The sequence below is a fragment of the Nothobranchius furzeri genome, chromosome 9 (assembly GCF_043380555.1).
Source record: "Nothobranchius furzeri strain GRZ-AD chromosome 9, NfurGRZ-RIMD1, whole genome shotgun sequence".
In the NCBI taxonomy this organism is placed as follows: domain Eukaryota; kingdom Metazoa; phylum Chordata; class Actinopteri; order Cyprinodontiformes; family Nothobranchiidae; genus Nothobranchius; species Nothobranchius furzeri.
This window is the reverse complement of record NC_091749.1, coordinates 64,662,534-64,679,734: the sequence shown is the minus strand read 5'-3', so window position 1 is coordinate 64,679,734 and position 17,201 is coordinate 64,662,534. Positions and strand designations below refer to the sequence as shown.

At 40.9% G+C, this 17,201-nt stretch overlaps 1 protein-coding gene across 1 annotated transcript in view; it reads left to right on the top strand.

The window, feature by feature from the left end:
- Window positions 1-17,201, top strand: part of ankrd11 (ankyrin repeat domain 11) — a 193,024-nt gene that overhangs the window by 143,489 nt on the left and 32,334 nt on the right. Inside the window, exon 3 of the mRNA XM_015953336.3 lies at window positions 11,808-11,953. Within this exon, the coding sequence (XP_015808822.3) occupies window positions 11,867-11,953 (87 nt within the window). The 5' untranslated portion in view covers window positions 11,808-11,866. The remainder of the gene's footprint in view (window positions 1-11,807; window positions 11,954-17,201) is intronic.

Here is a 17,201-nt window from a genome sequence, read left to right as displayed (position 1 = left end):
CTGGTGCAATGAGTTGCTTCTCATTTCTTAAATTGCTATGTGGAAAGACACATCTGGTGGTCGTGGAAAAGATGTTAATCTGTTTGAGAAAGGTCAGATCATTGGTGCATCAAGCAGAGAAAACATCTAAGGAGATGCAGAAACGACTAAAACTGGGTTAAGAATAGGGATGTCCCGATACAACTTTTTCACTTCTGATATAATACCGAATTTTCAACCTTCAGTACTGACCGATAACGGTATCAATTTGATACGATGTCAGCACAGATCATACATACTTTTACCTTTGTCGTAGTGTGGAATGTATGAAAGGCTTGATCAAGTGATGTTGCTCAATCGGAGAACAAGAGCCAATAACAGTAAGTATGGGGAAAAAATCACATTTTTATTAACCATTGGTTGCAAAAATGTGAACCTTAACGGAATCAGGGTGTCCGCGGGGTTTTAAAAAGTATTAAAAAGTGATAAATAAAAATAGTCAAATTTAAGGCCATTAAAAGTGTTAAATTTGGTCTCAGAGGTATTATTTTTTCCAAATTAGGTATTATTTTTTTCAGACTATCAGATGTCGTATTCTGAACATCGACATAGAAATATATTCCGAATGAAATGTTTTGAGCGATCATAAAACAAAACAAGCCGATTATTTGCTCCTCCCACTTGCACTGCCTTGAGTTGCAAATGAAGCGCTCCTCCCAGTGTTGCCAAGTTAACTTAGCGACTTTGACGCGATTTCTAGCAGCTTCTCAGACCCCTTCTTGACTTTTTAAATCTTAAAAGTACCTGGCGAACACCTCAGAAACATCTCTGGTGACCCTTAGCTACTTTCTGGATAACTGTCGTCGACATTTCCTGCAGGTTAGCTAAACACTCCGCCTGTGCTCCGGACCGTTCTTCAGGACATTAGGAAAGGGAATGATGTAGTGATGTGTCGGTCGCTACAGAAAGGACTCTCGGAGCCGGTTCCCTGTTGGAGTAACCAGAGTGAGTGACACACACCGCACCTGCGGACTCCTGAGCCGCTAAAAACGGCTAATGTGCGGCGTGCTAAACACACGTGCAGCTTGCCCCTGATTGCTGTGAGACCGGGGTGGGGGGTGCAGCTGTGGTTGGGACAATTATTACATTTACTGATGGACTTGTAAATAAATAGTTTATAAATAAGGTAGAAATAAGTTCCTCACGCTGATAACTAATAACTAACCTCTCTGAGGACACGGTGCTAGTGCACGCTCCTACAGCACCTTGACACGACTCAATAAATGCTATGCAACATTTAGTGAACAGCAATTTGCATGTATTTGTTATAAATGCCACTGTATAATTCTTGCTGTCAGTATTTGCAAGATATTGGTATTTGGGTCTGTACTGGTTAGACTTAAATGAGTTAAACCAAGGTCTATAGCCCTTGGGTCATAAACTATGAGCTATAAGTATATTGGTCTTTTTATACTGGGAACCAAGAGTTATTTTAGTGATCATCTTGTTTCTTGTTTATTTTTGCCCTGATTGTGCCCTGAGCAATTTTATGACTGAATAAAAACAAAAAAATAAAAATCAACATAAATTGAAAAATCGTCTTAAATAATCGAGATCTCAATTTCAGTCACAATAATCGTGATTATTGTTTTTGCCATAATCGAGCAGCCCTACTTTAGCATATCCGGTCACATAATGATGACGTCATATTCAGTGGTCGTTGTGCATCATTTCAGGCCTCGTGGTCAACTGTCTGAACCGCTGAACAGAAGTGCCTGGCTTATTTTCTAAGTAAAATAAATATGTGCAATACGTTGTCAACATCAGTGAGTCTCTAAGTCTATTCTTTTTGTATGTTATATATGTTAAAATATGTGTAAATAGGTCGCTGATTAACACTTGCAATTTAGTGTTGTGATGGTTTTAAAAAAATTCTGAAGGTAGTAAAAAAAAGTATTAAAAAGTAGTAAATTTTACTTAAGGATTGCTGTATATACCCTGGGAATGCTTTTTTCTGAGATCTCGATGCCATCCAATATAATCCAGTACAGTGTTTTTGGGCCAATATCAAATTACTTCCGATATCAATATCGAAACGGGACAACCTTAGTTGAGAACTGTCCAACGCACTATTAAAAACTGGTCTGATGAGTCCAGATGGACCCTGCTCCAGAGTGATGGTGCATCAGGGTAAGAAGAGAGGCAGATGAAGTGATGCACCCATAATGCCTAGTGCCTATTGTACAAGTCTGTGGGGGTCTGGGTTTGCTGTAGTTGGTCAGGTCTAGGTTCAGCAACAGGATGTGTTCCAAGAATGAGGTCAGCTGACTACCTGAATATACTGAATGACCAGGTTATTCCATCTTCCCTGATGACATGGGTATATTCCAAGATGACAATGCCAGGATTCTCAAATAGTGAAAGAATGGTTCAGGGAGCATGTGACCTTATTTTCACACATGGATTGGCCACCACAGAGTCCAGACCTTAACCCCATTGAGTATCTTTGGGATGTGCTGGAGAAGACTTTGTGCAGCCGTCAAACTACCATCATCTATGCAAGAAGATCTTGGTGAAACATTAATGCAACACTGGATGGAAATAAACCTTGGGAAATTGCAGAAACTTATCAAAACAACACACGTGTGTCATAATCAAAGCTAAAGGTGATCCAACTAAATAAAGTTAATGTCCCATTGGTCATCATCACACACTGGTGAAATTACATCTCCGCATTTGACCCAGTGGGGAGCGGTGAGCTGCAACTGTGGCTGTGCTTGGCAACTAGTTGGTGGTTTAACCCCCCAATCCAGCCCCTTAAAGCTGAGTGTCAAGCAGGGAGGCATTGAGTCCCATTTTTAAAGTCTTTGGTATGACCCAACTGGGATTTAAACCCCAATCTCCCAGACTCGGGGCAGACACTCTACCACTAGGTCACTGGGAAGGTCAAGTATTAGTGTGTGTATGGCCTTTTTTTTTTTGGCCAGGAGGTGTATTTTACCACTAAAAGCATTTTAAATATTTTTCACCTCAGTTATCAATCAGAGGAAAAAAACGCACACTAGGCATGTTTCTATTGTCGGAACTTTGGGTTAAATTCTGGGATGGGGAAATTGACCAGGAGAATAGATGTCCTGGTCCTCTCAGCTGTTGTCTCCATTCAAATTCAGTCCTTTGAGGACTTTGCACAGATGTCAGCATATCGCGACTGCTTCAGCATAGAGTCATGTGTCTGATAGGCTCCAAAAAGTTTCCACTGTTACATTAATTACAATTGTGTATGTCGAAGTATATTATAATTTAATTCATTCGGAGGAGGAGAGCAGCTGCGCCATTTAATATGTGGCATTCCATCACTGGAAGAAGCACCGTTTTTCACAGCGCTCTGTGAGACGACAAAGCTAATTACGTTGTGGGGGAATTCAGCCATATTTTTCTGTGTTTAGAAACAACAATTTTAAAGTAGCGTGATCAGTGCTTAATTTCTTTTACTTTCATTCTGCTTCACAAGCAACTCTTCTAATTCTACTAATGCTGGTTGTTTTTGATGACGTCTGCTGATGTAATTTCCTACTGAGTTACAGCCAGTCAGCATGAGTTAACCAAAACTTCTGCTCAATAACTCCACCAGGCCATTCCAAATACCTAGCCCTGATCAGGTACTCCAAAAGTTCCTGTAAATGACCCAGAAAACGACCACTTGGTCGGCCCGCTGAAGTGGATTCACGCGCATGTTGGGAAGTTCTGGTAAAATTATCCAGAAGTTCCAACAGTGGAAACGCACCTAATGTCTACAAATTCCCACATGAATGCTTTTTCAATTTGTCACCAACAGTTGCATTGCATCTTAGTGATATACTGGATTTACTTCACTAACAATTCTTAGGCGTTAGGTGCTGGATTGTGACAATCTATTTATTTGTTTGTTTATTTAAACCCATTCACTTTTTTTTTGGGGGGGGGGGGGGTAGATATTATTGCTCATTTTTGTGACATAATCCTTTAACAAAACTTTACACCCTTATATCTCACTGAGGTCTTTGCAAAACGCCACTGCAGATGTGCCAAACACGTTTTTTCAACTCAAAATATTAGCTACAGCTAAAGACAAAGTACAATCAGTTATGGTGCTGATAGTGAGAAGCAGTTGGCAGTAGATTGTGTTGGAGGCCAAGCAAGTGGCAGTGAGGATGTCAAGAGGGATTACAGGATTCAATGGAAGCATGAATTCCAATGGCTGTGGAACAAAAATGGCTAGGTGTTTCACAATATTGGCAGAACAGTTAAAACGAGCAAAGGATTAGAGCTGAAACGATTCCTCGAGTACCTCGAATAATTCGAGTACAAAAAATCCTCGAGTCAAATTCTCTGCCTCGAGGATTCGTTTAATTCATATTTAATTAATTCATGGCTTTGCAATCGCCCGGGGTCATGTTTCACCCGGACCGAAATAAGTGACGCACATGCCCACTGGACTGAATGCACACGCGAGTAGCGAATATAACTTAACTTTCTCTTAACAACGTGGACCCCGGTGGAGTGCGAAAAAGACAGAAAAAGTCAAAGTTGTGGGACCATCTTTCACGTCGTAAGACGGAAAACGTAGTCCAGTATAAATACTGTAAAATGGATTTAGCCTACCACAACACCACATCCTCCGTGCTGCAGCACCTGTAAATGTCACTTCTGCAAGCGGACTCGGAGCCTCTACAAGATAATGCATTTTAGCCTGTTTTTCTATATATTCTGCGGACTCTGCGACTTTTTCGTTTGTAGCGCTCAGTTTCAGCTCACACCGTACATCTGGTAGCAACACGTCGGACTTGAAATGTGCTAAAAATAGCAGTTTTTACACAATATGTCGGACTTTCTATTGTGTTATTGATGTCTGTTGTCCCTCGGGGTTTCTGCAGGAGGACACGGGTATTTATGAGTGGCGGAGGAAAACGAAAGAAAGTAAATAAATGTTTTGTGATCAGTATAATTTGACAAAACCACAGCAAACATGCTTTTGGCAATCCTTGTTAGTGTGAGAAAAAAAAGTGTAGAAATTAAAACGGACGTGTGTTAATAGGGAAACAGCCGGCGAGCTGTTTGCGCCGTGAGCGGTTCTGGTTCTGTTTGGGCCGCAGCCGCTCGCAGTGCTATCCTCCTAGTTTTTGTCTGGCTTGCAGGCTAGCAGATTCTCACACGAGGGGAAAATCGGCTCAGGTTGTGCACAGGCATTTGTTTACTGTGAAGTAAAGTTGAAGTGCTGAAGTTATGCAAACTAATTTTGAATAAAACTTGAAGAATAACTGGCAATTGCTTGCTCATTTTAAGAGGTCTTTCATAATTATAACATGCTATTTGATATCAAATCACTTTTATTGTCACGTCACATGTGCAGGTACACTGGTACAGTACATGCGAGTGAAATTCTTGTGTGCGAGCTTCACAGCAACAGAGTTGTGCAAAAATACAGTAATGTAAAAACAAGTAAAATATAAAAATGGCTAATCTAAGTATACAAATGAATAAAGTAAACAATAAGATAAGAGATATAAAATGTACAGAGGTTGGTATGTGCAAAACAGTGGCATTAATGTACAGTATGGAGTGTGTAATGTTGGAACTTGGTGGAGCTCGCGACGAGGCAGCCATACTCGACGCCATCTTGGCTCATCAATATATGATATAATGGTTTACAAACACAAAAGGGTAATTTATTAGAGTACTCGATTAATCGAAAAAAAGATTCGATAGAGTACTCGATTACAAAAATATTCGATAGCTGCAGCCCTACAAAGGATTGTGTCTGCGTGTGCACAATGACACATAAATTAGCATTGAAGGACTGCTAAATAAACACTTTTTTCATGCTTTGGTAGTGGTCACTCGCATTGTGGCCAAAGTGTTGGTGAGCACTTTTCCTCTACGAAGATAATCCATCCCACCTCACTGGTGTAGCATATCAAGGAGTTGATTAGACAGCATGAATAATGTACAGGTGTGCCTTAGACTGCCCTCAATAAAAGGCCACCCTGAAATGCGCACATTTTGCATTATGGGGGTGGTGGGGCAAAAAAGCAGTCTGTATCTGATGTGGCCACCGTTTGACTCACGCAGGGCAACATATTTCTGTCGTGTAGAGTTTATCAGGTTGTTGATTGTGGCCTGTGGACTGTTGGTCCACTCCTCTCCAATAGCTGTGTGACATTACTGAAATTATCTGGTTATGCAAACCAATTGTTGCTGCAGCTGTCCAGGTGGCTGGGCTCAGGCGATCCTGGTGGAGACATCCTGGATATGAAGGTCCTGGGCTGGTGTGGTCACATGTGGTCTTATGGTAAAGAAATGAATATTAATTTCACGGTCAACAGCTCTGGTAGACATTCCTGCAGTCAGCATGCCAACTGAACGCTCCCTCAAAGGTTGCGACATCTGTGGCATTGTGCTGTTTGATTAAACTGCACATTTCAGGATGGCCTTTTATTGTGGGCCGTCTAAGGCACACCTGTACATTATTCAAGCTGTCTAATCAGCCCCTTGATATGCTACACCTGTGAGGTGGGATAGATTATCTTTGTAAAGGAAAAGTGCTCACTAGCACACATGTAGAGAGATTTCAGAACAATATTTGAGAGTCATGGGTCTTTTGTGTATGTAGACACACTTTCAGATGTTTGAATTCAGCTCGTAAAAATGGGAGCAAAAACAAAAGTGTTGCCTTTATATTTTTGTTAATGTAAGTAATTTCAGATGATACATGATTAGAAATCATGACTGAATTTTTATGAGATTGCCAAAAAAAAGTGAGAGGGGCATTTTGAAGATGTGCCTGGCTTTGGTGGACATATTTCACTTGATTAAATGGAAATATAGTTTTCCTTTTTTATTCCAACAGCCAGTTCTTCTTTAGCATGACTCATTAAATGTGCATTTATGATGCCAAAAGAAACAGCATCAGCTTTAGACTTTTAAATAACTTAAAACTGACAATCTTCAAGTCAACAATGCCAGTGTAAGAAAGCGTGTGGTGTGTGCCAGTGCATCTGTGAGAGAGCGCACAGTATACTGCAATATGCTGAAGTGCTGGCCTCTATCTGACCGCAGAGGGAGTGGCTCTGAGGATAGAGGATGTAGATAGAAAGGAACAGGGGACATAAAAAGGGTTAGTGTTTATTCAAGGTAGAGAAAAGAGAATTAAAGTAGGAGAGTGGCTGGCTCAGATATTTTTTTTAGTAGGGATTGCTTTTCTAGTTTGCCTTGCTTCTGCGTGTTATCATTTTTATGCAATGCCTAACTTGGCTGACATCATGCATGAAGCTTTTAAACATTCCTGTTGTGGTGTCAGTGAGTGAGTTTTACAAGTTTTAACTATCAGTATAAAGCAGTAAAGCCTTGTTTAGATGTAGAACTCAAGACACTGATTTGAATTATCTTTTTACTTATTTATGAACTTACTTTCTGCTTTCAAATGTGAAAATACAGCAGGGTGTCCGCGGGGTTTTAAAAAGTATTAAAAAGTGATAAATAAAAATAGTCAAATTTAAGGCCATTAAAAGTGTTAAATTTGGTCTCAGAGGTATTATTTTTTCCAAATTAGGTATTATTTTTTTCAGACTATCTGATGTCGTATTCTGAACATCGACATAGAAATATATTCCGAATGAAATGTTTTGAACGATTATAAAAACAAAACAAGCCGATTATTTGCTCCTCCCACTTGCGCTGCCTTGAGTTGCAAATGAAGCGCTCCTCCCAGTGTTGCCAAGTTAACTTAGCGACTTTGACGCTATTTCTAACAGCTTCTCAGACCCCCTTCTTGACTTTTTAAATCTTAAAAGTACCTGGCGAACACCTCAGAAACATCTCTGGTAACCCTTAGCTACTTTCTGGATAACTGTTGTCGACCTTTCCTGCAGGTTAGCTTAACACTCCGCCTGCGCTCCGGACCGTTCTTCAGGACATTAGGAAAGGGAATGATGTAGTGATGTGTCAGTCGCTAAAGACAGCTCTGGTAGCCAGCTTCCTGTTGGAGTAACCAGAGTGAGTGACACACACACACCGTACCTGCGGACTCCTGAGCCACTAAAAACGGCTAAATGTGCGCGTGCTAAACACACGTGCAGCTTGCCCCTGATTGCTGTGAGACCGGGTTGGGGGTGGGGGGTGCAGCTGTGGTTGGGACAATTATTACATCAACTGATGGACTTGTAAATAAATAGTTTATAAATAAGGTAGAAATAAGTTCCTCACGCTGATAAATAACTAATCACTCTGAGGACATGGTGCTAGTGCACTCTCCTACAGCACCTTGACACGACTCAATAAATGCCATGCAACATTTAGTGAATAGCAATTTGCATGTATTTGTTATAAATGCCACTGTATAATTCTTGCTGTCTGTATTTGCAAGATATTGGTATTTGGGTCTGTACTGGTTAGACTTAAATGAGTTAAACCAAGGTCTATAGCCCTTGGGTCATAAACTATGAGCTATAAGTATATTGGTCTTTTTATACTGGGAATCAGGAGTTATTTTAGTGATCATCTTGTTTCTTGTTTATTTTTGCCCTGATTGTGCCCTGAGCAATTTTATGACTGAATAAAAATAAAAAAATAAAAATCTACATAAATTGAAAAATCGTCTTAAATAATCGAGATCTCAATTTCAGTCACAATAATCGTGATTATTGTTTTTGCCATAATCGAGCAGCCCTACTTTAGCATATCCGGTCACATAATGATGACGTCATATTCAGTGGTCGTTCTGCATCATTTCAGGCCTCGTGGTCAACTGTCTGAACCGCTGAACAGAAGTGCCTGGCTTATTTTCTAAGTAAAATAAATATGTGCAATACGTTGTCAACATCAGTGAGTCTCTAAGTCTATTCTTTTTGTATGTTATATATGTTAAAATATGTGTAAATAGGTCGCTGATTAACACTTGCAATTTAGTGTTGTGATGGTTTTAAAAAAATTCTGAAGGTAGTAAAAAAAAGTATTAAAAAGTAGTAAATTTTACTTAAGGATTGCTGTATATACCCTGATACAGTCTTGCTGTTGTTGTTGTTTTTTTTTTCTGATCTTTTCTTGCCAAGGCCGATCACCATCATTTGTAATCAGGCACTTCTGTTGTTAGACGTCGACCCTGTTGACAGGTATCCCAACAAAATAGACATTTTTCTATCATGAAATCATCATCATGAAAAACAAAGGCACACTTGGAAGAAATCATCTTTGGTACATACAAAGACACATGGTGGCTGCAGATATTTAGAATCTCTTCACATGGATGGGATTACAACAGACACGATCCCTGTGGCTTTGAACAGGAGTTTCCTTCTGTGTTTCTTTGTGAAATATTTCCCTTCAAACATCATTTTCCTGTGTTTCGCATACCAGCAAAATACCCAGTTGCTTTCACCGTGCATCATAGTCGTCCCAAAATGGTGCAGAGATTATTGTTCTAGACCGGCTGACCTATTTTGAGATGTTTGTCTGTGTTGTTGCAAGATTTGTTTATTTCTGAGAGTAGTTGGCCTTCCCGCCACTTTGTCTGGTGTGGTATGAGGTAGGGATGTCCCGATCTGAACACATGATCGGAAATTGGCCCCGATCACGTGGTTTCAAACTGATCGGGACTCTGGCTTTACTTCCCGATCCGGACTCGGATACTGGGTTCAAATTACAGGAGAGCAACTTGGTTCTCCTTAAAGGTTGTCAGGCTCCCCTGATGCCCTTAACTTCCACACCCAGAAGGAGCACAAAAGAAATCCAGTTTCTACCTATATTATATTATTTATATGGACTCAGCGTAGCGGGGATTTTTCTGAGCATGCAGAGAGCGGCAAGCAGACCGCTGATTATTCATGAACTCCAGCTGCGTTCTGCACACGGCCACAGTAACATTTTATAAGTTTCTAAGTGGCGTCACCAAAAATACATAATTAACACACAGTCGTTTGTGTCCGTTCATGTTCCCTCTGGTAAGTTCTGTCTGTATTTGAGCATGACGTGTGGACTCGCTGGCGCTGCCCCCGCTGCGGCGCTCGTCACTGGCGCAGCCGGGCAGCGCAGCGCACACTCCGCTTTTTTTGCGGTCAATAGATCAATTTGATCTGCTAGTTAAAAAGTTACTTGTGAGGTGAAAAAGAAGGAAGCAGGCAGGAGTTTTTCTGGAGGACTGGGAGATGCAGGAAGTTCAGAGACAGACAGGACAGGAAGACAGGAAAATAAAAACCAAGAAAACAAAACAAAGGTCGTAAAAAAATTAAATGTGGGTAGATTTATCCCACTACACGTTTGTACTTGTATAAAGCAATCATTTATCAGCATGTAGTATTTATATAGTTGATACAATTCAGATCATCTTCAAAACTCCGTCCCATGCCGTCCCATGCCCAGGGACGTATCTAAGCATTTTGGGGGCCGAGGCAAAATAGACCCCTGCCAGGTATTTTAAGTTGAAGTGCTATCTGTTTTTATATTAGACTTTTTATATTTGCAATAACGTCCAACCTTGAAGAATTTATGTTATTTATTACTTGATTGTTCAAGCTACCTCACAGAAGTGATCTATTGTTAAAAAATTAAAATAAAATGGTAATGAAATAAAAAATAAGGAACATTCTGGAACTGTTTTTTCCTTTTCTTTATTGTTTTTTATGTATCGAAAGTATCGAATCGGGACTCTGTATCGGCAGATTCTCAAAATCAAATGACTCTGACTCAGACTCGAGGGCAAAAAAAACCTGATCAGGACATCCCTAGTACGAGGCAGGAGCTTACCTGTTTGTGTCAAAGTGGAAGCAAATGGGACGAGGCTCACAATTTCGGTTGCTCTTATTCTGTAAAGGAAGCAAGTACATTGTCTACTGTAGTGGTGTGTGGAACTGGTTTGGCTTGCTGACGAAGTGACTTGACTGGAAAGATGTAAATAGCTTTTCTTCAATAGGATAACTGTAGATTGGGGGTGGGGGGGGGGGGTGCAAGTGGCGCCAGGGATGATAGGAGTGCCAGTGTCTCAGAGTGGGGAACAAAATAATGCAACCATGTTCACTCAGTCTGTTAGAGGGACGATAGTACTTTAACACACCCACAGAAGAAAATGTGTTCATATAGAGTGTAGGGATGGAAAGTATAAGTAATTCACAGCCCTGTGAAACAGAAGGCCGTGAAGGAAAACTGGGACTCGATAATACATATGGTACTTACTCTGACAGCAAAAAAACTAGAAAACTGTAAAGAAACTAAAATAGTTCTTGACCCTGTTAAACGTTTACTAATAGTGCTGTAGATGTAAGAAGATCTAACTTCTTTAGTGAAAAAGGGACGTATGTGGCACAGCGATACATGGTACAGCCTACAATTACAAGGATTTGCTTGCTAAGGCTCTAAGTGGCTGTTTGGGTTTTTGTTTAGACATGCCTGTCATGTTTTCGAAGACATTCCTCAGTCGCCTTGAGTTTGCTTAGTATCCCACAACATAGGGTTAGGCTGCGTTTTACTTAGTCTACCCAGATGTCATAATACAACCAGTGTTATTAATACTTTAAACGCCATGTAGTTGATGGTGTTTTTCTACAAGCATTTATCATCACACATCAACTAGCATCATTTGTTGTGTGGTTCTGTCTGGGGAACGTATTCCCCTTTTGTCTACCATAGCATCACATTGTTTTAATTTAAATCTTCTGGTTTTTAAATGAGCATTGCACCGGACTAAAATTGGTGCTTTGATGTGCTAGCAATGTCTATGCTGACCAGCAGAGTGCAACAGGTATCTCATGAATCTGAGTGACCAGGTACTAACGACACTTATCCTTTTCTTTGCGTTGCAGACGGTTGATGACGATGCAATGGCTGCGTGAATGAAGCTTGGCGTGGGAAGAGCTGAACGATGCCCAAAGGTGGGGGTTCTAAAACCCCCCAGCTGGACCACTTCCCACTCAACACCGACATGGTTGAAAAGCAGGGTGGGAAAAAGGTATGAACCTGTTACAGTCACACAATACAAATTATGACCTGTACCTTTTTAATGTTATTGCTTAAATCAGGCTATTTTATTTTGCCAAATGCTTTTAAGACTGGAATAGGGAGCCTGAAGGTTGGTTTATGCTTGACGCGTCCGCGTGGTCCGCACGGCTCCGCGCGGAAAAGTTGCGTCATTTTAACAACCACGCCCCTCCACCGCGCCTCCGCACGGCCCAGAATTTCCGCAACGCGCACCTCGGAAAATTTCTAACCACGCGGACGGACGCGGAAAAACATGGCGGACCGGCAAGAACTAGTATGGCAGAGGTTCGTAAATACAGACATTTGTATGATTCAGCTCTCAGAGATCACCGTGATCAACATGTTGTTAATAATTCTTGGAGAGAAATAGCTCGCACTGTCGGAAAAGACGAGAACGCTGTTAAAAATGCTGAAATGCCGTGTTGTAAACAGTAATTTCTACTTCTACCATGGTGTAGTGTTGGATGTTTTCCGTAGAGCTCCATGCTGCCCCATTCAGTTTGGGAGAATATTGGCTCACCGCAGAGACGAGCCGCACGAACCATAAACACTGCGAGTTGTGAAGCGCGTTCCATCCGCGAGCCGCATCACCGCGCGGAAAGTGAATGCGTCAAGCATAAACCAAGCTTAAAGCCTAGGGCACACCAGAGGCAGACTCGTCGCGCCCGCCCCGCGCCGTCATTTAAAAAAACAGCCATTATAGTAAATGAGAGTGGGTACACAGAGAGCGCTGCGCCACGTCCCAGAAGCGCCGCTCCGAGGTGCTGAAGCACAACGTTGTGGAGTACTTTACAACAGATATGATGCAGAGCGGCTTTACGGCACAAACCCAGCCACAGTTTTGATAACTTTAAAGTACTAGTGATCTTAAAATATTAAAATAAATAACGTACTTACCCATTTTAACTCATTAACTGCCATTGACGACAAAACATCAAAACGTCGTCATTTTAAATTCAACCGTTTACTGCAAATGACGATAAAGTAGTCATTTGCATTATTTTACTGTGTAGGTGGCGGAACGAGCCCCTGCACCGCGAGAATAAACATCCCATCTCTAAAGCAGATCTTCTTCTGCGCACATCAAACATCACCTGATCAGGAAGTTAAAAAAATCCATGTGTTAGGAGATCGTTTTGGGCCGCTGCTGTAAAAAAAAGTGAGGCGCGAACCAGAAAAACTTCTGCCGTTTACAATTCGACAACGAATTATGAAAGAACGGATAACGCTCGAAACGCGCAGATTTTTCCTGATGTAAGAGGTGAGTCTACTCTTTGTTTTGGTAGTTTTGGCGTTGACATCATCATAGAGCACAACGTTCTGTGAAAACAGTAAAAATGGTGAAAAATGCTGGCAGCAAAGGGCTTTTCTGATCAGGAAACGGCTGGCAGTGAATGAGTTAATGAATTTGAGTTTCACAAAACACAATGGCAAGTCTGATCACGTATAAACAATAGTCACTTCACTTCCCACTTCCTGTTCTCAAGTCCCACGTGATGCTGTGACTATCGTGCGACTTCTCAAAATCGCAGGCGCGTTTAAGTCTCCTCCCCTTCCGGTCAGCTCATGGGTCCTCTAAACGATAAAAAATGAATGAAGTTAGCGGGGCTATAAAAGCTATTTTCTAATCCGCTTTGCCTAATACCCTGAATCACACATACTAACTTCAATTTAAATTATAAATAATTATGTGTGTTTCGACTTTGTCACATGATTTGAGAGAAATTTGCTTTTGAAAATTAGTAATTAAAGTGACAGATGTTGCATATATGATGTTACAGCAAAAACTCTTCACCGCCAGCGTAGCTGCGACACCACATAGCCAGATTTATAGTGGTTTTCTCCACGTTGACTTCTCCGTCTTTCATCCCGGGAGGATTCCAAGCTCGCTAAACTCTCCTTCTCCTTGTATGGTTTGATGACGCCAGTTTGGTGAGATGAACATTTGGAATTCTTTGTGTCTTTTCACAGATGACCTAAAGTAATGTTGGCTGCCTGTTAAAAATAAGTACTTTCTTGGCACCAAAATATCTGTGTCGTTAATATTCGCAGACATCAAATGTTAATCCATGGCACATATCAAACAGGAGCAGAAAATATCTTTTATTAGCCCATAGATTCCCATTCACTTTTTGGGATCTCGGGTCCGGAAGCAGATGGGGGTGTCTTGGGCTCCCTGTATCCACCGATATTTATGTTATGTACAGCCCTTGTTACAAGATGCACCATGCTGGCAAATCGAGGTAATTTTACCTCAACGGTGTGTCTTATAAAGGCGCCATGCTAGCATGGCGTTGCGCGAATTTTCCTACATTGATTTCGCCTCGATGATAGTAATCTTGCGGTAATGGTCTGTCTTATAAATGGTTATTGCGCCATCGCTCAACAGAGGCAAGTGTCATGATGACGTGGAGAGTTAATACCGAGCTCCGGCCAGCAAATAAATTGAAAATGAAAGTAAACATTGGCAATAAGTTTTGGTTTTTGAACAGAATCAGCTGGGATGGCTCTGTTAGAGCTGAAGCTCAGATCATCAGAGACTGCTCAGGGACTGATGGGGATAGACACCTTCAGGAGCGAGTTGTTTAAAAAAAAACGTAACAATCGCGGCTTCAATCGCAATAAAAAGTAAGTTATGTCCAAGATAAACGTAAGTCCGCGGCATTGCAAAACCCGCCCCATACCACCTTTATGCCACCATCACCTACTCTTTTATAAAAAGGACACGAATGCGCTACATTACTGCCACGGCCTGACCACTTATAAACAAATTCTGAGATCCTCTGTGCATAATCCAGTCACCAGTTGGTGCTCCACAGCAAAGAACAATGACATGAAATAAAAGAATGCTGGAGCATTCGGTGCTCAAAGGCATTGTTTTGTAAAACGACTTACTTTATGGTGGTTGTTTTGCAAAACATTAATGCCACCATCACCATAGGTGAAATACAAACCAGGAAAGAATAATCAGAATACAAAGAAATGGATTACACCAGACGTCAGTTTTCTTTCTACTGGTCACTGCAGTATGATTGAAGTTGACAACAGTCTTTATTTTTGTTTTATTTGAATTGTTTTTATTTAAGCTGTTTGTTGGAGCACATACCAAACAGTTCAAGGCCCAACGTTTGTACCTGTAGACACACACATACCAGTTAGAATTTAACAAACTTGGTTAGAAGCATTGACTGGTTAAAGACAGTTGTACAACCTACCCGGCAAGATGTTTTACTTCAAGTGAACTAGAAACTAGATGGTTTACAGTGAGTCTGGACACACCCTGTTGAATGAAAAATATCTTAAATCGGCATGACTAGGTTCAATTGCTGTAATGTAGTAACAGGATAATAAAGTTTTACTTTTAAAATAGTTTTGTGTTCTGTGTGTGTGTGCACTAAATCAGTTCAACTCCTCTTCAAATGTTCAAATAAACCGCTACTAGCAACAAACCAGTGGGTATGTGCTACTTCTGGTATCTCCCCAAATGTTGCTCACATCGTCGTTTCTCCATAAGGAACTTGGAAAAAGAGGCGGATAGGCAAATAGAAACTATTAGGTGCAGCTTGATGATGTCACAGTGTGTACCAACTGGGAACCCATCAACACAAACTGGCAGAGAGAGGTGCTGCTTATGCAGGCATGGGTTTGCAGCTCTCTGCAAAGGATTGCATCAGACTTGTGGCACGGAGGGAGGGCGGGTGAGAGTGAGCTGAGAGGGAGTGCACAGGGTTGAGTCAAAAGCATGGTGAGGCTCAAAATAAAAGCAGTCGTTACGCAAAGATCACCAAACATGTAATGTGCAGGACTGTCTGAAGAAAGTTAAAGTTGTTAAAGATTTGTTAGCATTTAGTTCAGCAAAAACTGCACCTCTCCACCTCCCACTGTAGCTGACTCTGTCTCTACTGTACCATGACATCATAGTCTTATGACTGGGGCAGGGCAGGGGGGAGGGGTTCAAAGAGTTGACACATAGTAGGAAGCCTACCCTTAGGATAAACACAGATGAGAAAAGAGCTGAAGGTATGACAGAAAAATAAGGTTAAATAGAGTGTGTATTGTGCAACGTCATCTCCACTTTCACCCCTTCAACCTTTTTAAATGTTACTAAAAATATCTTATACTGTCTGTCATGTTGTTTAAATATTTATAGAGAAGAATTAACTGCCATAATATTAACATTTTTAGTAAATGCCTCTTGCTTTGGACCAAATGTTAACCATCAGCTGCTGATTTTTACATTTGTGATGTCATCTGATGCTATCGCAGCCTCTGTGAATGTGGCTACATATGTACATGTAAAACACCTGAAAATATTAGCTACCATGTTAGTTCCTAGCCAGGCTGCTGCTTGGCACTAATTCAGAAAAGCTTTAGTATTTCCAAAGAGGAACAGCAGCTCTTTTAGGGGGCACTGTTCCTCTTTAAAAAGGGAACAAAAGCACATCAGGCCTAGTTTTAATGTTTTTGTGTCAAAAGGACTGTTGTTCGTTTTAAAAACCACCACATTTTCTACTAGCTACCCACAAAACAAATGTATTTGTGCACTTCCTTAATTATGCTACATGTTTACCAGGTACAGGAAGTGCCACGTTGTAATAATTTCACATTTATTATTGGTTTTTAAGTATTTTTTATTCTGTTAAATTTGATTACTGCATTTATTTCAAATTATTATAAAATGTACAGTTCAAAGGTACTCTTGATATTTGCTAAACAAATTTATTTGAGTTAATATCAAATCTGCTTGAACAAGGTCTCTTTGTAATGCTCCCTAACACAAAACAATTTGCAGGCAAGTAATCCCAAGTGTTATAAGGCCACTAGTCAGAATAAACAAGTCACTAACCCAGCACAACAGAGACGAGAGTTGGAAAAACACGTAAGTGTGTACATCTGTTGATAGCAGTTATGCTCGGTCCTGTGATTGTTTCCAGCAGCTGTAGACCACAGAATGAAGCAGGCGTCTGCTTGGCCTCATTTCTCCATGCGTGTCTCTTTTGCTGTGGCAAAGTAATCTAGGAGAAACTTCATGGAAAAGCTGCTTTCAGAAGCTTGTAGCAGTTTAAGAAGTTGGGGCACTGAATGAGGTCTGCAGGGTCCAGATGCGTCCTGTTTTTCTTCTGTGTTCAGTAGGGCTGCACGATATTAGGAAAACCTGCGATAGGCAATAACAGTGACTAATATTGCAATGACGATATTACTTGCGATAAATAAAAACT